Here is a 26,191-nt window from a genome sequence, read left to right on the forward strand (position 1 = left end):
GATTTTAAGGACTTTATCTAGCTCTCGAAATTATGATCATTTTCTCATGTTCACGTTTGTTAGTAGATGATAAACATGAATACCTAAAATCGTTTTTGTGGGGCGGGATTATAAACATGGTAGTGAAACTAGCAACTTAAACATACATGTATTTTAAAAGCAGGAAAAAAGTGGCCTAAATTACGTACTCACCTTTTATAAAAATAAATAAATACGAAACAAACAAAAAAAAAAATTCTGTCAGTGCAGTACACGGATGCGGAGGGCCCCAATGACTGGGTTTGCTTTGGGTCCCCAAATGACTCAATCCGCTCCTGGTTCTGTCTGTTTTTGATCCACTGAGGTCCAGCGTTTGTTGAGCTGTTTAACTAAACAGAATGTTGAATCAACATTGACATAAGGCAAACATATTCTCCAGTCACATGTTGATAGGAGTATTAAAAACTTGAAAATGATCTTTCTAAGATACAATTATCATAGAATAAAACTTCTATCTGCGATTAATTGCAATTAATGAGTTAATTATGGATGAAATGTGATTAATTACGGTTAAATATTGTAATTGGTTGGCCCTAATATACAGTCTATATAATTTTAGGCATAAAATAGGATGAGTAACCTCTGAATTTATATATTTGTGGTTATACAGTAGATAGTATTTGGTAATATAATCATTTTCTATCTATATAGAGGAGGCATACTTTAAATGTATTGAAATTATAAGGCTTCTTGGAGTAAATTTCGACTATCATTTGCGTATGCGATTGCCGGGTTGAGTGTCTTGGTTTTCTGAAATATGGCAATCCTTGCGTTGCTCCATTCCATCCTCACTTCCAAACCATCAATAAGGCCTCAAATGCACCACAGTATTTGCTTCTGTCTATGTAACAACATTTCTATTAAACACAAATCACAAAATCAATGTTGTTCTATCTGTCGGTACAATAGGATAGTAGCTACAACACAAAGCATTTACCTTGTACAGTATGTGACTACAGTACTTCCATGCTGAAGAACATGCGATATGCAATTACCTGATACTCATTATGCCATTAAACAGCCATTAGGGCTCCTTGGCTGCCTTGTGCAATAAAAATAGCCGTGTGTGTGTGTGTGTGTGTGTGTGTGTGTGTGTGAACATAATGGTGCTCATTCATGGCAACATTCAGGATGGACACAATCGTGTATGTTTGGGAATATTGGTTCTGTCAGGATAAAAGCACACATTTTATTTAGCAGTGACACCAAAAGCCTTGAAAATTCCTTAAATTCTCTCAACTCATATGCTGCAGATGTTCCTCCTCATGTTTTCTTTACAATTGTGCAGCAATCCCCATCATTTATACTCGCAAGTGAAAACATGATCATTTGATTTGTCATTCATTCCGGACACATTTTCAAACCGTTGAAGTTTGTCTCACCATTGAAAAAACAACAACTCTGCAGTGAAACCAAGTCAGTTACCATGACAACAGGAGATCTGACATAGTAACAGAGGGTTATAGTGTTTTGTCATGACATGTGCAACATGTCCAATCACTTGTACGTAAATAGTTGCAAACACCAGAGACATGATAACAAATAAGTTATCATTTTGCAACATATATTTATTTATTTTATATGTTATATTGTATATAGTTATCCCTGTGGCCATCATTTTTGTACATAGTTTTGCATATACAGTAATCCCTTGTTTATTTTGGTTGACTGGTTCCAGACCCGACTGTGATGAGTGAATTGAAGTAGGATCCATATTCCTAAATAGAATATTTACACAGTTTTAGCTTGACGTGTGTTACAGCAGCAACAGTTGCCTGTGTTTTTATACAAGAGTTTTATTAGGGATTATTGTGCCTGTTGTGAGATCATTCAAACCTGCAATAAAAGCCTATTGCTCCGGTGATCAAGTCTCGCATTGGGGTGTCTCACCGAACATTACAGTAAGCTATTTTTGAAAAACCGCGATGGAGTGAAGCCACGAAGTTCGAACTGCGAACTGGCGAGGGACGGCTCTAGTTGCATATAGGTATTTTATATCGCTTTTGTATGTAGTTATGTTATCTAGTTTTTGTATATATTTATTGCATTTTGTAAATGTAGCTTACAGTAAATAGAGAGTTATTGTCTGCAAACTTTGTGATTATTTAAATTGTTGTATTCCTAATATATTACTATTGTATTTATTCACTTATTTACAATATTTTTATTTTCAGGTAAGGGTTTTTACACTGTTTCTAATTTATTTGTATTTAATTATTTGTATTTGTAATTTGTTAAGCATGTACTTTGGGTGACCTGTTATCTGACAAACCAAAGCCAATGGTAAAAGCAATGTCATGAGTGACGTGGGAAATAATGGAATAAATGAAGTTAGTCGTCTGCAGGGCGTATTGAGTAAAACTTTATTATTCAGTGCATGAACAGAACACCATGTCAAGATCCTTTTCAATCCATTTTTAAATATCTTCTTTTCTTTTTACATAAAAAAATAATGGGGCAATTTCATTAATAGACCTCTGTTTTTTTTTCTTTCTCCCCCTCCTCGAAAGAGCGCTGAGCGAGTATTTAGAAAGGTGCTGTACAATGTACAAACATTTACATCTACTGTTCCTACACAATGTAGAAGATAAGCACAGAGATTGTTTCCTACCAAAGCGATGCAAGGCCACAGGATGATACAAGGATGAGATAGAAAATGAAAAAAGCTCAAACAGGCAAAAATACCATACCGGACGCTTCCTTCAGCCCAACAAAGTATTGCACAAAAAAGGTCACAGATTGCTTCACAGTGCGTCTCCTAAGCTGAAAGTCTGGTTTTACAGTCAAGCCCCACTGGTTTGATGCCACTGGATCTCTGGATATTTGCTACAACGCTGTGTTTCCCTGAGCTCACCTGGATACCTCTTCTACTCAACCTGGAGTCAGCTCAGATAAACTGAGGAGGATTTGGGTTGCTTCAAAGTCCCAATTTTCTGTTTAAAGCAGGGATGTCCAAATCGCGGCACAAGGGCATTGATCGCCCGCAGCTCATTTTTTTTTATTGGCCAGAAATCAGGTTGGTCTGAATTAAATTTTGAATTTTGACTTGTCATTTGTAATTCTGAGAACATGATTGTACTTTTCAGAAGTGCCTGTAGTCGGAACAATTGCATTATTGGATGTTCATCAAATGAACCATGTTTCGTTAAAAGGTTTGACTTCTGAGCAAACAAGGGACTGCAATGTTTGGACTAGGGCCAGGACAAAATTCTGATCACATGGTATCAATACACCAAAATCAGATATTGATACTGATGATCGTTAGATATCATATGTATATATGTACAGTATATGTCGAAACCATCAAGTCATATGTGATTTTTTTTCCCAATATCATATTATCATTGTGTCGTTACGCCATTCTTTGCGACATATTGTAATCATATTGCATCAGGAGTTATTGTGTCATTCCCAAGCCTAGTTTATACCATGGGTTTCCAGCCAATGACATTTTCTATTATTATAATGTAGCATTATTTCACATTTTAAGCCCGTTTGTCTAAATGTGCTGTCTTTCACATGTTGGAAATGTTCGAGAAGAAAGGAAAACTGGTTTTCTTGTGGCGCAAACCCCCTTCCACACTGAGCGGCTCTACTGTCATATTCGTTTGTAAAAACCTGACATTTGTAAGTCCGTTTTAAAGCCGTAAGTTACATAACAGGCTGAGATCAGCATCTGTGACTTTTACACAAAAAAATCAACCGGCAGCACTGGCACACACCCTGAAAAGATGTCATCTTTTTTCCCCTCAGTAGGCAGCGACATGACTCACAGGTTGCGCACTATTACATAAATTGTCCTTAAACAGAAAAATAAATATATATATATATATAATATGGCATTGGCAACCAAAGTCATCAACATTACAAATTATTAAATATCTTTTATGCTACAGGGGCAAATGCAGTGCAGTGGAGATTTACTTTAGCAAAACATAACATGACATTCATATATGTGTATATAAATATACACACACATATATATGTGTATATACACACACACGTATATGTACATACATGTACGTACATACATACATATGTATGTACATATATACATACATATACATACAGTATGTATATATATGTATATATGAATATATGTGTGTATATATATATATATATATATACTGATTTTGTACACGCACCCAGCCACACATATACATATATATATGTATGTATATTATGATTCAGAATGAGTGATTGTAAGCTAACATTGCACGTGAGCTCTACTGTGTCATGAAGTACAAGTATTTGTGCAGGGTTTGTTTCCTACAACACATTGGAACCACTCAGGTACCTCAGAGAACGTGGGACAAGGTTTATATCAAAATATGGACTGGCTACACGTACAAGGAGCTTCACAGAAACATAAAACAAACAGTTGGCAAAAGTGTTTGGTAGACTGTGTCTCTTATTGGAATAGTGCTTCTTGCCACTATGTTTGTAACCATCGATTCTCAAACTGTGGTATGAGTACCACTGATGATACCCAGGCTCTATCTAGTGGTTCCTAATGGAATTTTAATAGAAATAATCCATCCATCCATCTTGTAGGCCGCTTCTCCTCATTAGGTATGCTGGAGCCTATCCCAGCTGACTTTGGGCGAGAGGCGGGGTACACCCTGGACTGGGCGCCAGCCAATCGCAGGGCACATATAGGCAAACAACCATTCACACTCACATTCATACCTATGGACAATTTAGAGTCTCCAATTAACCTAACATGCATGTTTTTGGAATGTGGGAGGAAACCGGAGTACCCGGAGAAAACCCACGCACGCACGGGGAGAACATGCAAAAAGATGCCCAATGGAGATTTGAACCCAGATCTCCTGACTGTGTGGCCAACATGCTTACCACTATGCCACCGTGCGGCCTGGGTTGACACGTACGCATACGAAATAATCCTAAAAAACCTTGCATGATGGTGAGGCTAAAATGTGACTATAATGTTTGCACTGTAGCTCACACAGCTATGTTATTTGTCTCCTTCGTTAGCAAAGTGGGCGCGCCCTGTGTAGACACCTGCCACTTCAGAGGACAGCTGTGTAAAAAAAAAAAAAAGGCTTTGCTACACATCTGAAAATAAAGTATGGCGCTGTGCCAACTATCCATCAGCCAGATACAGATGTGGGAGCTGTAAGTTTAATCATTTGGTTTTCTTCAGCGGATAAGCTAACCTAGCATGATTTTACTGTTAAAACAACTGTAATGTTAGCACTGTAGCTCACATACTGTAGCTATGCTAGTGTGCTAACATTTGTGTCCTCCTGCCCCACTATTTAATGTTCCGTTGTTGTATGTGATACACTGTACCATTACGTTGGACAAGTGTATGTCAAAAGTGGATAAAGCACATAACAGTGCTTCTTGGAGCCACACATTGTCAGAAACAGGCGTGGACCAACAACTCGTTAGCATTAAAGCTACAGACACACAAAACGGTGTGTTCCTAGCAGGGTTTACATACATCAAGGCTAGATTTTTTGGCCAACACAATTCCAATACACTATTGTGGGAACTCTGAGACTTACCATAAATTCCAGACTATAAGTTGCTACTTTTTTCCACACGGCTTAAACAATGATGTGGCTAATTTATGGCAAAAAGAACTAAAGTTCTCACGAGGCTTGGAGCGCAGATTCAGGAAATTGGACATTTCTGAAGTGTACGCTAATGTCACGTTTTGAAGTCTTATGCAGTGATCGTATTTTGGTCAGACAAATCTTAAGTAAGTGTAGAATGAAGTGTAGCATCACTACAGCTTCTACTTGGACTGCTTGGACCGTGACAGCTGTTGAACTCCGATGGGGAAAAAAAGCATCTCATCACCAGAGCTAACAAGAGACGCTGGAAACATTGAGTGGAGGTAGGATTGCAAGGTTTATAGTGTGTCTTTCTGTGGAAATATGATCAAATAAAACACCTGAGGCTGATAGACAAGCGGGTCCCACATATATGTACATTCTCTTTAAATTTGGTGGGTGCGGCTTATATTCAGGTGCGCTTAATTAAGTCCGGAATTTACGGTAAATTCTACCTGAAAATTGGCGTAAATATAATAATAATAATAATAACGGACTTTAAAAGGGAAATAAAGAGCCTTTCCAACAGTGTAAAATGTAGTCGACAGAGAAATAATCTACCATACACACATTTCCAGCCTTTTTCTTTTATGTTTATCATTTCCTTTGTTTTGTCTATCATACACTTGGTAAAGAAGATCTGAAAAAGCACAAGTTTCTGGTCATTTGAAGGATGCAGCGCGTAGGGAAGAGAGTGAAGAACAGTCTCAAAGTCGCTCAAGCTTGGGGATGAGGATCGGGAAAGGGCTGTCTGTGAGACGTGCGCAAACAAAGAAGAGTGGACTGCATGCGGCTGAGCCAAGCAGCTCAGGAAACGAGAGTACAAATAAAAATATTGCCCTATGACCTTTCCTCCTCGCCTTGCATAATGAGCAGATGGATGCATTGTCATGGGCGAGGTGCTGCTCTTCCATCGCGTTGGCACAAATTCACATGGCAAGACGTCCTAGCTCTGAGATACTGAAGCAGCGAGTGGAGGCAGAGGAGGCTGCTACACACACCGCTGCTTTTCGAGGTTGACCGCACCCAAAAAAGGACCAAAGGGTTCTAAAAGTGGCACCTTGTATCACTTTCACTGGAAGAGCTCAAAACAATCCACAGAGCATGGCACAGAGAATCCAAAGTACAGAATCATCTTGTCAAAAGGGATCACGGAGGACTTCAGCCTGGGAGAGGATTCTGGCTTGGCTGGGTACCTTCCATTCGCCAGGGCTGATGGGTGCTTTTGAGCTCGGAGGGCTCCTGGGAGTCCTGCTAATGGAGGCCACAGGGTCTTCCTTGCTAGCTTGTTTTTTGGGGTTTCTTCCCTTTGGCTCACTTGGTGGAATTACTGAATCTTTGAAGGAAGTCTCTTTACGTCTCTTCCTGTCCTCTGCACTCTGGTCCTTGGCATGGCTCGAGTCTCGACTAGAAGCTTGCTTGCCCTCTCGGGGAGCGTGAAGAGATCTTTCTTTAAAACTCGTCGCCTCATGTCCCGGTCTGGCCGTTGGCTGTCCTCTAGTTTCAAGGTTGGACTTTCGGCTGTTGCCATGACGCAAGTTCTCGCTGCTTCTGGAGTCCTTGTGTCTCCATTCGAGGTCGTTAGCCCGGCTCGCCTCCCCCATACTTGCAGATCGCACTCTAGTCACCTTCTTCTCATTCCGTGCTGCTATCGGCGCCTGGCTGTCGTTTGCTATCGTCTTCCTCGGGCTGCGAGGCTGGTCTTTGGCTTGAGGTGATGTCTCCGCTGCTTTCTTTGGGCTGCTCTGCTCTCTGCGCTCTTTCATGCTGGTCGTCCTCTCAGGCATCTCCACCTCCTTATCTCCTCGCCACTCGTCTTGCTCCTCCACCGAGCTCAAAGCCTTGCTGCTGTGGCGCCGCAGGTCTCGTGGGGATGTGGCGCTCCAGCTGCGGGAGTGTTTCAGTCTGCTGGAGTAAGGAGGAGACACGAGGATGGAAGCCCCGGTGGGATATGGAGAAGACAGGGGTGACGTGTCTGAAAAAAACACCTCCCTGGTGTAGTTTGAGGGTGAAATGTGTTTTGGACCTGTAAGAGACGACACGTGCACCAATAAATAAATCACACGTTCCGCACCGGCAAATTTGAATGGGGGGGAGGAACTGAGATGATGATGAGGAGGAGCAATTACCAAGGTAGAAAGAGAAGAGGCCAGGAAAGGCGTGTGAGGATGTTAGTGTTGGTGCTCAGTGTAGTAGCACATAGAAGAAGCTGCACTACCTGCATCACAAGAACAAGACCCCACAGGAAGCAGGCAGTTAGAGATGGAATGCGTAAATAAGAACCCCATGAAGACAGCGTGCTCCAGTAGCTCAAGTCCACAAAAAAAAGGCCCCGGTAGCAAACGGATGGAGTCATCATCGCGAAGGAAACAGGGTGGATTTATGGATGGAGCGCAGTCTGCACTCTCCTCGTAAAGCAGTTAGAAGCACAGTTAGAAGATACCAGCAGCCCACCTGCTTACACCAACCATCTGGCAGTAATGCATGAATTGCAATTAGTTAACAAAATGCTGTCTGTGATCATTGTTCACTACAACGACAATTGTTAGGCTTCCGCAGTCCATTCATTTGATGGAAAGTTCTAAAAGCATAAGTGGTGACTAGAACTACATCTTTTTAACTGGTGCTAAAAACACAAAGGTGCTAGTGACGTGTAGTGTAGCATAAGTACGTATAGTATGGGGAAAGCTCACTTTTTCTTTTTCACATACACAAGAGCAGGGGTTTTGGATCATATTTTTGTTTTTGTTTTGGATCCTATTGAATATTTTATATTATATTATTTTTAAAATCAGAAATGTAACTAATAAAATATTTTAAATATAAGGAAAAAGGAAATTCCTTAATTTTCCTTACAGATGCCAAAAATAATTTTAAAAACACTCTAAAAACTAAGGAAAATAACACAAATCAATAAATCAAATTATCTCGATAAATAAATAAATAGCAGTATATTTTTCTATACATTTTAGAAAGAAATATATGAAAAAAGCAGTGATACAAATACATTCATACATTAAACAATAATGTCCCTTATGAGATCAATAAGGTAAAAAACCCTTAATTTCCTTCACTGTATTAGTACTTATTAGTACTTATATTTAATAAGAATAAAGTAATAATGATCTATCCATCTGTCTAAACATTTGATTACAAATTTCATTGCACTTTTTTTCACTGGTATTTTTTACATGAACAAAATTCCAGATCATGTGGTATACTGTACCGTAATTACCACCTTGATGTCTTAGGGCGTGTGGACGTAAATGAGCACTTACTACCATCTTGAGTCAGGCCCGCCCCAGGTCGGAGCAGCAGCACCACTTTGCTTCCTCCAGCTTGGATCAGCTCGATGGCGCGTGTGTGGGAAATGCCGCGAGCCGGCTCTCCGTTGATCTCCACAATCTCGTCCCCGACCTGCTCGAAACACACGACATTCCGCCGTCATTACGGGACAGGGAGAGATGCTTGGCGTTCCCTCTGACAGCATCCGGATGGTGCACACTGACACACATCATCAACATGTGTCGCCATTCATGGCACACATAACGGCCTGGAGGCAGTTTCTATTATTAGAGATGACAAATAAATGCCAGCGTATCAATCTGTCATCCTCTAATCGCAGCTGACGTTCCTCTGCATGCCCACAGGTCACAGTCTGCCAGGAAGGATTCCCGCAAGGAGCTTCCGTTCTTCCTTTATCCTTCCCATTCAGGCTAATAACAATATGATAATTACATCCCAGTGGGATGATTCGATTATTTTATGAAGCTGTGCTTTCTCGATAGGGTCACCAAGTGGAACCAACAACAGGGGTTTGATTGCAGTTTTATGGGCCAAAGAATGAGAGGATGCATATAAGAAAAAGATCATATGCAGGAGACTAAAGTGAGTACATTTCAGCAAGCATTTTTTTTTTTATTACAGGATATTTTGTCAACTGACAATAGTATAGAAAGTACACTTGGATACAGAAAATAGACAGTGGTTTGATGGCGCTAGCTGCAAGGGAAAAAGAGCAGTGCAGCTATGAATCCGACAGAGGGCGCTCACAAATACATTTCCATTTCCCAGCAGGATGATGCTTTGACAAGACATGATGCTGTGTTACCTCACGTTTTATAAGTACCATACTACATACTGTATGCCTGGCATTATTAGGGCTTTTTATGGGTGCGTCTATTATTTGCATTTTTTGTGATTTACCCTTTTTGGCCAACCCCCACAAATAACAGGAATCTACTGTATACCATCATTTCCGCTAATTTTTTCTTAAACTTTGAACCCTGCAGTTTATACAGCGGTGCGGCTAATTTATGGCTACGTTCTATTCTTGTGACATCTCCTTTACTTCACAACTACTAATAATCGTTTAAATACTCTGCCGCTCACAAGTCAGTGAGGAACCAGTAAACAGGAAACAGTAGCTCTTTCTTTGGCAGGAGATTCCGTGTCACCCATAGACTGATCTGTCTGGTTTTTATGTTGTTTTCACCTCTAAATGCAATCTGCACAGGCAAAACCTATCCTACCCAATCTGAAACTGAGTGTGGGCAACAAAACACACCTGTCAGTCACATGTTCCAATGCTTTTTCTCAAATGAAGAATGGGTGGCTTCAAATAAAACGTGCTATGCTCAAAGTCCTGCATCCGATCCAAACGTAAATACCTGGAAATAAAAGATTAAATATTGCTCTCTGGTCTCATATTAATCTTTTGATGTCAAACCCAAACGTTTTCAGTCTACAGCAAAAATAAAGGAACTGGCCTCACTGTTTCAATACTTTTGGAGGGGACTGTATGTGCGGTTTCCTGAGGAAGGGGATCATGATGTGCTATATACTGTACAGCTATGCTGTAATTCCTGTTTTTCCCCTCAATGATGTGCAGCTCCCCAGTGCCGACAGCACTCATGCAGCCCCAGACCATGATGCTACCACCACCATACCTGATTACCTTGATTACCTCACTTGTGTTGCCAGCTATTTAGACTGTATTGACTCGTTTTCAGTGGATAGTAAATCTATACTAGCATACAATCTGTACACTAAAGTATATCCATGTTTACTTTTGTGAGATACTGTATCATATAGACATGAAATAGGAGGAACAAAAAACAGCAACTACAACTCCTTCAACTAATACCACAGTTTACTTCCATCATGCTGTGTGGAGATTTTCTCCAGAAAAAAATCATCAATTGGTTTGCTGTGCTTTCTGATTAACCGTCTGCATTCACAAAATAGCAAATGCCAGAAATTGCATTCACAACAACAGAGATTGACTAATGTCTTCCTGAAATGAGAGTGGAAAAACGCTTCAATGGGCACACTCAGTAATTTGTGTTTTTCATAACCCCATCAAAAAATCTAATGAACAAAAATAATGAAATACTTGGTCTGGGGAACCTGGTATAATTGGTATAGGCATAAGCCTCTCATGGTATCATTTATATTTTCATCATCTTTACCTCTCAAGTCCTTAATAACCTTGCTCCTTAATTAAAACCAATTCTTTTCAGGGATAGAGCTCAAGTTTTTGTCTCATATTTGTTTGTCTGTTAAAGCTACCTTGCGTCCCTGAAAAGACCTGTTTATATGCTGTGTAAACCCCAATAAATCCAAATCAGTCGAGTTCTTCCACTTGATTAAAGCTGCAATCACACCTGAATGTTTGAAAAAGTTGGGAATCATAACACATAAAAAAAAAAGCATCACTCACATGGATCCTTCCGTCCAGCTGGGCAGGCCCGTCCTCAGCCAGTCTCAGGATGTACAGCCCCATGTTGTACTCGGTGCCCCCTCGGAGGCTAAAGCCGAAGCCCCTGGGTCCTCTGTCCAGCTCTACCGTCAGACAGCCCTAGACGACATGAGGACAACGTTTCTACATGCTGAATACATGAAGGGAACATAAATGCTAATACAACACATAAGAGTAAAAGCAGCACCTGGTTGGGTCCCGTCACACACAGTGCCCCCTGCTCCACTGGTATGGTTTTATGTTCCGTCCAGGAGGCTCCATCCCGTTTGTCCTCCAGGTCGAGGTTGTAGCTGCGACACACACATGCACTTTGTCACTTGGACATGTTTGTGTAGCATGCAACATGCTGCAGGCTCAACACAGTTAATGATGCAGAATTATGCAGGATAAGGATGGGCGTGACAGTTTGTTGTGTGGAATGAGTTGTCGCATCCTGAGGGCAAATGAGGCAAAATGGAGTGCCCTACTTGGCTGCAACCAGCAGAGGCGCTGTTGATTCAGTTTCAACTAGTTTGCTGTCAAAAGGCCCAAACATACTCGGGCGGAACGTGTGCAGAATGAAGTCAGAGCAGACGTCTGCAAGCCCCGTGCACGCAAAGCTCAAATTTTCACACAAAACATTGCTTGGCATGTATTTTTTACATCAACCCGTTTTTAATGTGATCTGCAGCTGTCCCTCTGTGCAGTGTTGACCGGTGCGCGGAGACTCCCCTAGTGCAGAAGTAGTGGAACCAAACGAGATCGGTGAATTTTTCTGATGACATTCAGAAGTATTGAAAATGCTTTTCAGCATCAATACTGCTGAAGTCCTTCACCACACTTGCCTTCCTCAATCTCTTGTGGCATTTAATAGTCATACCTACCACCGTCTTATTCCACTGCTTTGGAAAGCCAGCGGCCAGTGTAGGGTGTCACGACAGAAAAAATATAAACCATGTGCAATTATTGTGGGAAATAATTCACAAAAATTTCACAGGAAACTACAACACAGCAATGACAGCTCTGATGACGGAGGACATTCAGCGCAGAGTCTGTCCCACTCACACTACTGCATGCTGTGAGCACCTTTAAGAAAGCCACCTTGGCATCCTCTATATATTCCTACATTATCATGAGAATTATTTCTCACTTTGAGATTTCTTTGAAATGTAAATTGCACTGCAAACAAAATGTATTTGTGTTAATACTATTATTGTATAGAAATAATACAGTACAGTGCTTAACAAACATATTAGACCACTTGTCATTGAAAAAAAGAAAACCTAAATATTTTTTCAAAAACCTTTTTAAAAAAAAATAAATCAAACAGTTCATTTGAAAGTTCATTGATAACCTTCACAGTTATATTTTAGAATTAAAAAGATTTCATTTAAATGTATTTGCATGTTTTTATTTCTGTTGTACTAATTAATATGGAAACAAATTATTTTGGAGCACTGCATTTATGAATTAACATTAAATCATTCTGATAAAAAAATAGTAATAATAGAAATGTATATGTTTTTGCCCACCAAACACTAAAGCACATTACGTTAGTGCAAAACATTGTTGCAAAAAAAACCAAAGCGTGGCAGCAAGGGTTTTGGCCTGGAAATTGAGTTTTTGCAGGCGTAGTGATGCTCATGTTGCCTGCAAATAGGTCAATTCTTATGGTAAACAGTACATTATTTGAATATTTACCGTTCGTCCTGTAGCGCAGACCGTTGTCCGATGGCCCGGTGTTGAAGAGCTGGACTCTGTCTAGCAGAACTGGCTCCAGATGGAGGGCCCTTGTACTCTGAAATGTAGTTGCAAGTGTCAAACGTGGGCCCCAAGAAGCCTTTCTGAACATTAGATTCATAATATTAGCATTATGTATTAACATACAGCGTTGTGAAAAAGTGTTTTCCCTCTTCCTGATTTGTTATATTTTTGCATGTTTGTCACATTTAAATGTTTCAGATCACCAAACAAATTTAAATATTAGTCAATGACAACACAACTGAAGACAAATTGCAGTTTTTAAATGAAACCCCCTCCAAAAAAATCCAAACCTACATGGCCCTGAAAAAGTGATTGCCCCCTAAACCTAATAACTGGTTGGGCCACACTTAGCAGCAACAACTACAATCAAGTGTTTGCGACAACTGACAACGGCTTACATGTCAGAGTTCCAAGACGACAACCACATCTGAACAAAACAACATTAAATCTCGTCTCAAATTTGCCAGAAAGCATCTTGATAATCCCCAAAACCTTTAGGAAATCACTCTAGGGACTGACATGACAAAAGTTGAACTATTTGGAAGGTTTTACATCGCCGTAATAGTAACGTCACATTTCAGAAAAAGAACATCATACCAACAGTAAAATGTGGTGGTGGTAGTGTGATGGTCTGGGGCTGTTTTGCTGCTTCAGGACCTGGTAGACTTGCTGTGATAAATGGAACCATGAATTCTGCTGTCTACCGAAAAATCTTGAAAGAAAATGTCTGGCCATCTGTTTGTGACCCAAACTTGGGTTCTGCAGCAGGACAATGATCCAAAACACACCAGCAGTCCACCTCTGAATGGCTGAAGAAAAACAAAATGAAGGCTTTGGAGTGGCCTAGTCAAGGATCTGACCTGAATCTTATTCAGGCTGTGGCATGACCTTAAAAAGGCGGTTCACACCCGAAAACCCTCTAATGTGGCTGAATTACAACAATTCTGCAAAGATGAGTGGGCCAAAATTTGTCATTGCAAGTTATCGCAAACGCTTGATCGCAGTTGTTGCTGCTAAGGGGGGCCCAGCCAGTTATCAGGTTTAAGAGGCATTCACTTTTCCACACAGGGCCATGTAGGTTTGGATTATTTTTCACCCTTAATAATAAAAAGTTTAATTTAAAAACTGCATTTTGTGTTCAATTGTGTTGTCATTGACTAATATTTCAATTTGTTTGATGATCTGAAACATTTAAGTGTGACAAACATGAAAAAAAAAAAAAAAAAACGGAAAGGGGGCAAACACTTTTTCACACCACTGTATGACAACATGACAGAACTAGCAGGACGCCACAGTGATTTCATGTTATTTATTTGAATGAATACAAACCTTTCGCACCACTGATGGCCCCCTTTTCTGCGCCTAAATATTTCATTCGCATACTAAAATATTCATAGGCACTTCTTGCATGGTTTGACTACCTGCCCGCACAAGCGCCTTTGAAGTTTATTCACTGGGACTGAGCAAACTCACCGTCCTCAGGGACCACGGTGAGAGTGACCACATTGCCGGCGTCCTTGATGAGCTGGACGATGTCGTTGTGAGATAGCTCCAGGATGGAGCGCCCATTGACGGCGGAGATGCGGTCGCCGACGTGCAGCAGGCCGCAGCGGTCGGTTGGGCTGCCTTCAATGATGCGGCCGATTTTGTGCGGGATAACTGAGAGGGAAAAATAAGGGTAACAAATCCTTTAAATTTTGGGTGCCCGTAAACAGCTTTGTGGGCCACAGGCTAATCACATTCTTCAGCTGATGCAGTCTACTTCTGGTATATTTTCATTCAACAAGAAATGCAGTGTATACCAACAGGCATTTGGGATTTTGTCACGCATTAAAATACACTAGACAGCTCTTTTCGATTATTACTATTACAACATTGTCTATTTTGCTCCTGTTTTGCACAATATACTTGTTAATATATGACCATGTGGTCAAAAAGAGCTATGTTTTCCTTTCCACTTTCTAATGCGCCCATAAAAATCATTGTTAAATAAATATTGACATTAAACATTGACATTACATTTAAAAACTGACAAGTCTCTCTCCAATTATGGCCTGCTTCCAATTAACGTCCTCTTTTTACACATTAGATCATAAACACCCCGGATGTGATTAAAGCATTGATGGTAGATATAAATACAGGTTATTGATATTTAAATTTACATGAAATACATTCTGCACAGACGGCGTCACCAGAGAGCTCACCTCCGTGCGGAGGTCTGCTCTTGGACGTTAGGATGACGAAGCCAAAACCCTCGGTGTCTTTGCGGTGCAGCGTGATGTCGAAAGACTCGTGGTCCAGAGCGCTGGGCATGGGCAGCCGAGGTAGTTTGGGGGAACCGTTCAGCAACGTGGAAGCCATTTCCTGAGCTTCCTCCTCTGTCGCATCTGGAGGTGAAACAACAGCGATTCAGTTCCATCAAAACACCAAAACGCTGCTGCAACTTTTATGCTTATAAATTACAGCATATCTTCGCAAACAAAACGGTATACTACACAGCTAATTTGTCAAACAATATCACATGACTTCGTGTATCTATGTCAAATCTGAAACGCTGACATATGCCGATAGAGAGTATTCAAAAACACGTGTTTTTACAAACTGAGATGGCCATCTATTGGCCTGCCATGCATATTACAGTTTCCAGTCCGTGGCTTCTGTTGTTGTCTGTAAGCAAAACTATCCAAATTCCCCATTCCCGTGTGTACTAGATCAATTTGTTGTGGCGCTCACCTCTATAGATGACCTTCCTTCGCACAGTCAACATCACTTGACCGTTACGGGCGGCGTTTGTCATCAGGTCCAGCACTTGCTTGTGCGAACGACCTTTCACCATCACGCCATCGATGCCGATGAGCTCGTCTCCCGCCCGCAGGCGACCATCTTTCTCCGCCGCCCCGTTGGGCACGATGGCCCCAATGTAGACCTGGGGAAAGACATTCTGAGGGTGGATCAGTAGTGCACAGAAATAAACGAGTTTACAAGACATAGCTTTTTTTTCTTTGCTTTAACACAGAATAATAATACCAGATTATCTTTTCTGGAATTCCTTCATAAATAATGGACTTTTAAAATAATAATAATAATAAAAGCCTTAAAAACTGAAATGGAAATGTTATATTTTACCATTAGGCCAATTCATTTGAACAAATATAGTATTTCTGCTAATATACAGACTCTAGAAGACCAAACTATGATGCTTTGTTCTGACTATTTGCTGGAGGCTATCGACCACCTGTCTCCAAAACAAGTTTCTCCATTGGCGTTTCCACTTCAACACCTGCACCTGATAAAGTCTTGATCACTTTGAATAACAGGGGCAGACCCCCAAGGGTCTGTTTCAACTGTCTTCCCCTCTGCTCAAATTTGTCGTTGAGTAGGTCATTTCTTCTCTCTGCCGGCGCTAACAGAAATTAGGTCTATTCCTCAAAAATGTGCATATTGAAGAAAGTTTGATATATTTCTTGCCTAAATAAAGCATTTTCATGTAGTATTCATGTAGTAATCTAGACTGCTCACTAGGTGTCAGTAATGTTGATGTAATGTTTGGTGAGAAACAAACGCCAGACTCGATTGCTGCAACAACAGAGCAACAGGGTTTTTATTGCAGATTTGAATTATCTAACAGGCACAATAATTCCAAATAAAAATGATTGAAATTCAACTCTGAGCCCCCAACGTCTGATCAAATTGATCAAAACTGAAGATGAATATTAAATTCTTTGCCCGTGCTGAGATCGCAAGGATGCTAACAATGTGACCTTTCACCTAAGCTTCATTGTATTGGTTCTTGATTTGATGTTGATTTGTTCAAAAAATGTATATCGTATGTGGTACCATCACACATACTTACTGGCTGTTGTGGACCTTCTCCGCCCAGAACACGGAAGCCAAAGCCTGTCTCAATGTCTCTTTTGAGGAAAACGTCAATGTCTTTGGTGTGGGGCTCTGTGGATGACAAACAAGTCAGGCGACGTCTCCTTTGCGAGGCTGTGCGGTTATCAGTAAAGACCGTCCGTGAACTTACGTCTGCTCTCCAGCAGGGCTTTGGATTTCAGGTATAACTCTGTGGCATCCCGCTTGGGGGAGTCAGCAGCGGCGCGCAGGGTGCTCGCGTTGGAGTGGTAGGGCAGCGCCTGGGGGACGGAGTCGCCAAGAGCATCCAAAGTCTCCGTGCTGGCTGTCATTTCCTGCCTCTGCACGGATAAAAAAGATAAAATGATAGACAGTGGAACCTTCAACCTGACATTGGTTGACTTCTGAATTGTTATCATCTGAAAACATGTGTGCATAAATTTAATATATTCAACATGGCATCTGAGCAGTCACTTTCATTTCCCGTTCAATGTTTATAAACGCGCTTTTCCCCTTTGACTTCACTTGTCCCCCTTTGTGGTGACATCACAATCAAAATGTAAAAAAAATGCACTTGTGCAGTTCATCATTCATCATGAGATTTGCTCCATGGTGACACTTTTAACCAGTTCCTCTACAGTTAAAAGGCATGCCAAAAAGAGCTAAATAGCTTAGCTGCTAATAACAATGGATGCAATGCATGCATTGTTATGAGACCTATAAGCTCTGGGATGTGATTTCCCTGAAGATACGCCCTGCCTTCTTCAGGCTGAAAGGGGCAACTTCTTTATCCCAAAGTGTGGTATTAATAACAGTGCCACATCCAAAAGGGGCTCATCCATGCTTGATTAATGCCACAATCCCCAGACAATGGCCGCTAAGATCCTCAAAACTGAGGGTGGAGGAGAAGCAATTAAGACTTTTTCCAGCATAAACAAAAGGAATCACAATCAACACTCAAATTTCCATCATTTAATTTGGTGCCGCAGAGGCTTAGCGGTTAAACGGAGGGACAATGGGATTGGAAATTAAACCCAGTGCTAATGCCACAAAGGAGCATGGAGAGGAAAATGTATTTATTTTTTACTCACAGGCTTGAGACTCTTCACTGGAGATGTTTGACCTACAGAGAGAAAGAGAAGTCTGTAAACAACAAGAATCCAAAGCACCGTCCACCAGATGGCGCTGCCTCCCTGAGTGCTCCAGCCATTCCAATAAAAGCTGCTCTTAACTGGAGAGAGAGGCAGGCTCCATTAGCAATGTACATCCATGTGATTAAAGATGGCCAGGGAGGATGGAGTTTGTACACAGAATGATAACGCGGTGCAAGAGGGGCCGCTAACAAGATGGCTGCATGCATTAGCGCGGATGATATTCAGTGAAAGATAATTCTCCCCTCTTGCTCTGTCTCTGCCTGTACACCCCCACACTATCTCAAGCACTCAGATTGTTCCCTGCAGATCATCTCTCGTACTCTGACCACCCCCACCCCACTGCTGCTGGCCCCCCTGCATTAACTCGATTAACAAACAGTCCTCTGGAGCACAGTGGGGCTGTAGGGCTGGACAAACATGACGCGTGATGAGAGGTTAATTGAGCCTGATGGGAAGTATTGCTGGGCTTTGGGTGGATGAGTGGTCGTTGTGTGTGTGGGGGGGGGATCACTAGGTGATGTATGCGAGGTGGGGGCACACACACTAGACTGAGGGATCACTGAACGAAGCATTGGGTGAGTACTGTGGGTGTCCATGAGAGGAGGCCTACAGATCAGGCATGAGCGGTGAGACCCCTCCCAGGGGAACTTCCCATTTATAACCAATAACACCCCCCAAAACCCCCAGAACAACACCCCCCGTACATCTTTTGCTGATGATCAAAGCCTATCTGGGGGTTCATCTACTCTCGCACAGAGAATCCCGCCCGGCTCTCAAATGCTAGAGACACCTCCCTTCCCCCCCACTGGAATGGAGCCCATCCCCTCACTTATGTAATTCCCGCTCTCTGAGTTGTAACACCGCATTATGCCTTGATGGAAGCAGTCGTAAACATACTGTAGTTAGCTTCAATGGAAGCACAGAGGGGAGGTGTGTGTGTGGGGGGGTGATGTTGTGAATGTACTGTATGGTTGTATTGTGCGGAAGTAAATCACTACGCCTCCTTGAGATCCTCTCAGATCTTTTGCATGATGTGTACATGGTTGTGCATTTCTCAAGCAAAGAATGAGGAAAACGTCCCCATGCTTTTCTCCCAGCAGTTGTCGCCACAGCCAGTCATGTTTCTAACTATCATGATTTTGATGGATGGATCATCATTTTTATGCCAGATGGGCTTCCAGGATACCCTTCCCACCGGGTGCTCAATTGACAATATGGAATGACATCCCTCAGGTGACAGACTCCCACGGGGAAATCAATGTGGTGTTTAGGCAGGCGTGACACGTAAAGTCTGGATTGGTTAAATCCTGCAGCCCCAGATAAATATTCTATTTTATCCCTGAAAAAAATCTCAGGCTGCACAATGACATTGTGCCTAGACATTTCTTTTCTTAAAAGCTTTGAATCTCTGGAGCATTTCTGTGTGGAGTTTGCATGTTCGGTTCATGTTGTAGGTTTTCTCCAGGTACTCCGGCTTCCTGGAGACTCTAAATTGTCCACAGGTGTGAAAATGAGTGTGAATGCTTGCTGTCTTGTTGTCTATATGTGTCTTGTGATGGACTAGTGACCGCTTCAGAGTGTTCTCTGCCTCTCACAACATTACAACATCTGAACTTATCTGATCTTACCTCCACGCAGCACAAGCACGTTGACTTCACTTCCCACTGGGAAGTCTTTGAGAATGTCCACCACCTGCGCGTGGCTCAGCGTCTGCACATTCTGCCTGTTGATCTCCTTGATGACGTCTCCCTTTTGAAGGCCACGGCACCACTGGGCGTCCAGGATCATCTTCACCTTCTGGCCCAGCGGACAGTCGGCAATAGCGAAGCCGAAGCCTCCCGGCCCCTTGACCAGTGGCACGCTAACCATCTCTGGCTGCAGCATTGAGGCGGCTGACTCCCCCAGTTCACCCTGCCTCCCGTTGGGCAAGGTGGCGACCACCGGGCGACCACTGGAGTCCGTGGTGACGTAGTGAAGGTCCTGGGAGGAGCCGTGGAGGACGTCACCCTTGACGAGTAGCGGCTGTCCGTTGATGAGCGGCACAGCAGTCACCACCTCACCGCCGTGTAAAGCCTGCTGGGGCTGGTTGGTCGGTGGTGGAGGGGGAGGGGGGAGAGGGTCATCGCTGTCGAGATCCACGTCTGGGGGAAGCGGGTAGCCGCGACACAGGACCATGTCCACATACTGGTTAATGGGAATGGACTGAAACATCTGCACCACCTCCGGGTGGGTCTTTCCCAGAACGCACAGCCCGTTAATCTCCACAATTACGTCACCTAAAAGAGAATGGAACAAAAAATTAAATCCAGCGACGTTTTATCAAGGCTCTCCACGTTCTTTCTATTGTCAGGAGGATTCTTCCTTTGGAACATTTTGTGGCTCATCTGTCTTCTCTCCTGACATCACCGTGGCAGCTCCCTTCATCTCGTCTGAGCGCACTCCTCACAGATAATACACTTCATGCATGTTCGTCCCAAGGTCACAATAGCAAGGATTGCTCATTGTTATGTCACCGCTATGACATTTGGCCACAGCTCTGTTAAAAATCAGTAGGGTTCTTGCCTTGACATTAGACAATAATTCCTGGAAGACCTAATATGTACATGTACTGAACTTTCTGACCTCAGCTACCAAAGCTGTCCTGTGTTATACAGTATGTCATTAAAAATGAATACATGTCTTGCTGAGACGTATGCTTTTTAAAATCTCTACGGTTCTTGCTTGCTTGCTAATATACACCACTTGACAAAATACCAGCAAATTTGAAGTGTTGACATTGTCACTGGTAGACTTTGGATTAAATGTTTATGTGCCGACTATTAGACCTCCTCCAGCTTGCACTTGTATCCCATTCAAAATAAAAAAAAAACATTTTTGGCTTTAGTTTTAAACGGTAAATGGTAGAGGCCACTTCAAACATATTAGAAAACATACAATGTGAGTGACCGGACTCACTTGCTGATGATTTTTATGTACACAACTGTAGACCACGAGATCAGTACACTTTTGTGTCCCTCACCTGACGCCATTTTGTTGTCGTGGGCTGCAGGGCCGTCGCTGAACACATTTTTCACTTGGAGGAACTCATCTGTGCGGTCACCCCCAATGATGGTGAAGCCAAAGCCTTGGGAGCTCTTCTTCAGCGCCGTGCGGTACAGCTCGCCCTTCAGCTGGCTCGGGTCGGCGGTGAAGCCTGGCACGCCGCTCTTTCCTGCGGATTGAAGGGATGGAAATATGGACTGAAGTCTCAAGAAGATACTGTTCTGAATCAAGAATTGATCGTTGGTTGACTCGATTAGATTAGATTCAGGACCTGATGGTGCAGCACATGCCTGTCATAATAGACAGTGATCTCAAACAAAACAGATCAACGCTGTTGTAAAATGCTGTTTTTATCATCTTCGGCTTTTATCTAAAATTAAATCATTTTTATCTTTGCGACATTTCGAACAAGTCATGCACGCTTTTATTTCGTCACATCTGGACTACTGTAATGCACTTTACTCTGGAATAAGTCACAATGCACTCTCTCGCTTGCAGCACGGCTTTTAACAGGAACCAAAAAGAGGGAGCACATCACCCCAATTCGAGCCTCCCTGCACTGGCTGCCTGTTCGTTTCAGAACTGATTTTAAGATTTTATTGTTTGTTTGTAAGACGTTGAATGGACTGGCCCCTCAATACATTTCGAACCTCGTCCAAAAAAATCCAGCTTGCCAGTGACCCTGAAGAGGATGAGAAGATAAATGATGGCTGGCCTGACCTGTTATCCTTGGGGGTAAACAAGCAGAGTGAGCTATCACCATCAAGCCACAATTGACCGAATTCCATCATATATTTGCACGGATGCATACATTTCGCCCTTCCTCGTGTCCTTTGGGTTTCCGAGCGCTCTGTAGGTTCCTGAGGAATGTGCGAGGAATTTAAATGTGCGAGCTCTCATTCTATCAAACGGTTGAGCAGTTAAAAACATCCAGCGCAGACGTGAGGCGTGTTTTATCGCAGCCGGCGCGGACTCCAGATGCATTCGGACTGTTGCACGGATCAAGCAGCGCCCATTTGCATAATCACATTCAAATTGCTTGATAAACTCGGCGCGGATTTGCTGCACTCCCTCCTCCTCTGTGTAAATGACAATTTGACTGTCTGACAAAGGTAGAGTAGGAGGACAAGAGGTAATGGAGGAAGTGGGCACTCATGTGGGGGCGGTCAAAGTGTCTCAACAGTTGTGGGCTGACATAGAAAAAGAAACAGTTTGCACCGCATCAAACTGACGTGACGTTTTATTGCTTACATGACTTGCTGGCAGTAAATTTCCAGTGGCATGAATGGACATGAGTGGCCAGACATTTCTGTGATTGCATCCGTGCAACAACAATGCAGATGCTATGTCCAAGATGGCACCTTCACGATAAACACTCAGCATTCAAGCTTTTGAGGACTGAACAAAACAATCATTCAGCAATAATGCATGTGCAATATATAGTACATGTACACCATGTGCTGTAGTCACCTAATAGTACATGTGTACTATATGTTGAATAGTGCCCATGCAATAGAACACTTGTGTTATAATACGTGTGTAATAATGCACATTTAGTATATATAGTCAAAGCTTGGTTTTCATATGGTTTTTGTATGGTTTGGTTTTTGACCAAAATGTTTGCAAAATTCTGCTCTGGTTCTTGTTATGGGTGCCTCAATGCCATATTGATATCGGAAGCATCAGATTATATCGGACTGCATCTAAAATCTCCGATACTCAAGCTGTCCATTCCAGACTCCGCTCCAGCACTTCTAACCAGCAGCGCCCGATCCATCTTGAAGGGCCCACATGATCACAACAGCAGTGTGTGCTAACAAAAAAGCAGGAACGATGAAGCAAACCTCAACAAAGTCCAAAAAAAGACGTTCCAGAGTACAAAACCCGCCATGTACAAGTCCTCGCAAGTCCACAGAACCAGGGAAGTTCAACACGAGCAACCCCACCGTGCATCCGAAGCTGCATCACAAAAAACAGCATGATGATCCTCACAAGACCACGGAGAAACAAACCTCCAGACCCCCAAAACAATCAACGTCGTCCAAAACATCCACAGAGCAATGAATTTTTCTCATACCTACAGTTGATGACTATTGTTCTGAGTAATATCACTTGATCAAGCATTTTCTAACATTCCACACTACAAAATTAGTGCTTATGGTTTAATTTTATTTGAACATGCACACAAGTTACAATGGAATACATCATCATAATTCAATTCACAGTTCCACATGTCCAAAAGGAGTAGGAAGAAGCAAAGCTTATTTAATCCTACCCCCCGTCCGTTCCACATCTGTTGCAGTACATACTGTATTATTCATTTGCTGTATTCCATATGTGATTTTTTTCAGTACACAGAAGAGTGATAAGGTAATGTAACAATATGGTGATGTAATTATTAAGATTATTTCATAATAAATACAAATCATATATAATAATCAGTGTAATAATAAATACATAATAATGAATTGAGACAAACATAACAAAACAAGTTTGAGACTCTTCTTCATTGTATTTTGCAAACATCAACGGCTTGTATTGTTTCTTGAATTCGCTCGTCTTGGTGCATTGTTTGAGTTCCTTGCTCAATCCGTTCCATAATTTAACTCCACATACTGAAATGTTGTGGGGTTTTACCGTTTTTCTGGCATACAAGTGTTTCAAGATTAGTTTTTCCCTCTGTTCATATTTGTCCTCTCTTGTAGAAAAGTATCATGACATTTTTGGGTAATAGGTTATTGTTAGCTTTATACATTATTTTAGCCGTTTGAAAATTTACTAAATCAGCGAATTTTAATATTTGTGATTTTAGAAATAAGGAATTTGTATGTATGAAATGGATTATGTTCACTGATATTTTTTGCAGTACATTTAGCGAGGGAAGATTGCTTTTACAGTAGACGCCCCTACAACGTAAATAATCCGTTCCGTTTACGTTATAGAGATTTTACGTTATACGAAGCGTAAAATACATGTAAATAGCCTAATCCGTTCCAAGATCTTCCCAAAGTCACCCCTTTGGCCCTTCAAAATATTCAAAGTCCACCAAATATGGTGGGAAAATATAAGAAAACGTTAGCATAAACATAGTAGAGTAACATTCCAATATAAAATAAGGTAATAAATAAGATTACTGTAAATGAATACAACTGAAAAACAAAAACAATCAACTAGTTTAAGGGCGACTACGATGAGGAAGGGAGGTTGAAGGGAGAAGCCTGTCTCTCACACAAACTCACATACGCGCTGTATAAGTCAGCCAATGAGATGAGAGCGTAGGCGGTGCCCCAATAATCAGCCAATAAGATGAGAGCGTAGGCGGTGCCCTGATAATCAGCCAATGATATGAGAGCGTAGGCGGTGCCCCGATAATCAGCCAATGAGAGCGTTCAGAAGGCGTCACCAAGCGTACTCTGTTAGTCATGGAAAATGTTTCCCTCTCTCTGTCGCGCGAGCTATTCAAATCGAATTTCTGAACTTGCACCGACTTGACGCTTTACGTTATATGGAATTTCTTACGTAATACGATGCAAAAACGTTACATAAATTCTTTACGTTCAGTGGAATTTACGTAAAAGGAGGTTTACGTTATGCGAGGTACTACTATATAGTTATTGCCCTATATCTCCAGTTGTAGTAGTTGTTGGTGTGGATCCCTTTTTCCTCTCTTCTCCTCACCATCTTCCCAAGGAGAGTCTTGTTAAATGTTCATTTATACATTTCATTTTTCATTTATATTTATTTTACATTGTGTTCTGCATGTAAAACTACAATTATTCTCTATAAAATGTATTTTTTGGTCATATTTTGAGCATCTGAAACAGATATGGATTAACAGTACATTATTTCATTTGGAAAAAAATGCTGCGGTTTTCGTACATTTCAGTTTTTGTCGGACCCTTTGGAAACAATAACGAAATCTGAGGTACCACTGCATACTGTAAACTCGAATCACAGCCGAGGTGTTTCTTTACCTAAACCTCAAAGAGGATGGGGTGTTAATTGGAAAAAGGTGATAATTGGATAGTAACTGGTATTTATTATATATAACGTTATTTTTTTAAACTTCATTAATGTTTTGGAGTGCATCAAAAGTGGAAAGTAAACGGTGGCTCTTTTTGACCGCATGGTCATTTATTAACAAGTATCGTGCACAACATAGCAGCAACAGAACCGGTGTTGTAATACGGTAAGGAAACTGCTCAGCCAGCATGAATACTGCTGATGAGTTCATTGTAAACATCAGTAATGCAAGTGGAACCGCGCATGAGTTTCACACAAACAGCTCAGTAGCACAACCAACATTTTAAAGTGCATGCAGAGGTTGATAAAGCTGCTGTATGCTGACCACTCATGAAACTGAAAACGCAGCTACTGTCACCTTGTGGAGTTCATAAAAAAATAACTACATCAGGAGTTGTTAATGCCATGTTTTATGACCCAGTGCAAATTAGGGAACACGGCGGTTATTTGCTTGTGTAAACCACCGACTACAGGAGACTTGGCAGAGCAATAGCTAAATTGTCTACTGTAACATTGTTGCATGTGTATCTGAGCAGTGATGTGGTCAGCTTACCAAGTTACGTCATTGGTAACCGGGGGAGCAATGGTTTTGTCAGTCCATGCACACTTGAAGGAGGGTCTGGGGATGTTGGAATGGGGCGGGGGGGAGAGGCTTGTCTGATTACACTCAGTGCCGTCTGATGTGTTATTGCTGTTTTTATCTGGCTCAGAGCCCAGCCCCCGTATTCACACTCCCATTCCCTCCTGAATCCCTGCATCGCCAGCAGCCTGTTGAACTGTAATCCATCACACATCCCTACTAATCAACTGAGCAGCCTTTCAATGCTACATGACAATCACCAGTTTTAAGATGATGGAATGTTGACACATGCAGCTAACCTCTGTGAACATATTCATCACCATGAGACAAAAGGTGCATAGCAGCAGTAATTAAAGTGAAATTATAGTGAGGGATGTGTACCGAAACTCCATTCCTGAGTGGCTATCGG

At 41.8% G+C, this 26,191-nt stretch overlaps 1 protein-coding gene and 1 long non-coding RNA gene across 4 annotated transcripts in view; one reads left to right on the forward strand and one right to left on the reverse strand.

The window, feature by feature from the left end:
- The window catches only part of LOC129185825 (uncharacterized), a 33,335-nt gene extending 13,119 nt beyond the window's left edge, over positions 1-20,216 (forward strand). Inside the window, exon 4 of the long non-coding RNA XR_008572142.1 lies at positions 19,776-20,216. This is a non-coding gene — a long non-coding RNA (uncharacterized LOC129185825). The remainder of the gene's footprint in view (positions 1-19,775) is intronic.
- Positions 2,291-26,191, reverse strand: part of LOC129185822 (membrane-associated guanylate kinase, WW and PDZ domain-containing protein 3-like) — a 154,415-nt gene continuing 130,514 nt past the window's right edge. For 2 of the 3 annotated variants that reach the window (XM_054783295.1, XM_054783296.1), the window contains exons 9-21: positions 21,157-21,348; positions 19,766-20,413; positions 18,075-18,106; positions 17,156-17,324; positions 16,982-17,076; positions 15,862-16,069; positions 15,333-15,515; positions 14,602-14,787; positions 13,066-13,162; positions 11,573-11,675; positions 11,347-11,484; positions 8,903-9,041; positions 2,291-7,650 (exon numbers count right to left, since the gene is read on the reverse strand). In XM_054783295.1, coding sequence (XP_054639270.1) covers positions 6,764-7,650; positions 8,903-9,041; positions 11,347-11,484; positions 11,573-11,675; positions 13,066-13,162; positions 14,602-14,787; positions 15,333-15,515; positions 15,862-16,069; positions 16,982-17,076; positions 17,156-17,324; positions 18,075-18,106; positions 19,766-20,413; positions 21,157-21,348 — 3,077 coding nt within the window. In that variant the 3' untranslated portion in view covers positions 2,291-6,763. Of the gene's footprint in view, positions 7,651-7,753; positions 7,843-8,902; positions 9,042-11,346; positions 11,485-11,572; positions 11,676-13,065; positions 13,163-14,601; positions 14,788-15,332; positions 15,516-15,861; positions 16,070-16,981; positions 17,077-17,155; positions 17,325-18,074; positions 18,107-19,765; positions 20,414-21,156; positions 21,349-26,191 lie in introns of all 3 variants that reach the window. The other variant, XM_054783297.1, reaches the window with a different exon arrangement.

This window comes from Dunckerocampus dactyliophorus, chromosome 8 (assembly GCF_027744805.1).
Source record: "Dunckerocampus dactyliophorus isolate RoL2022-P2 chromosome 8, RoL_Ddac_1.1, whole genome shotgun sequence".
Taxonomy (NCBI): domain Eukaryota; kingdom Metazoa; phylum Chordata; class Actinopteri; order Syngnathiformes; family Syngnathidae; genus Dunckerocampus; species Dunckerocampus dactyliophorus.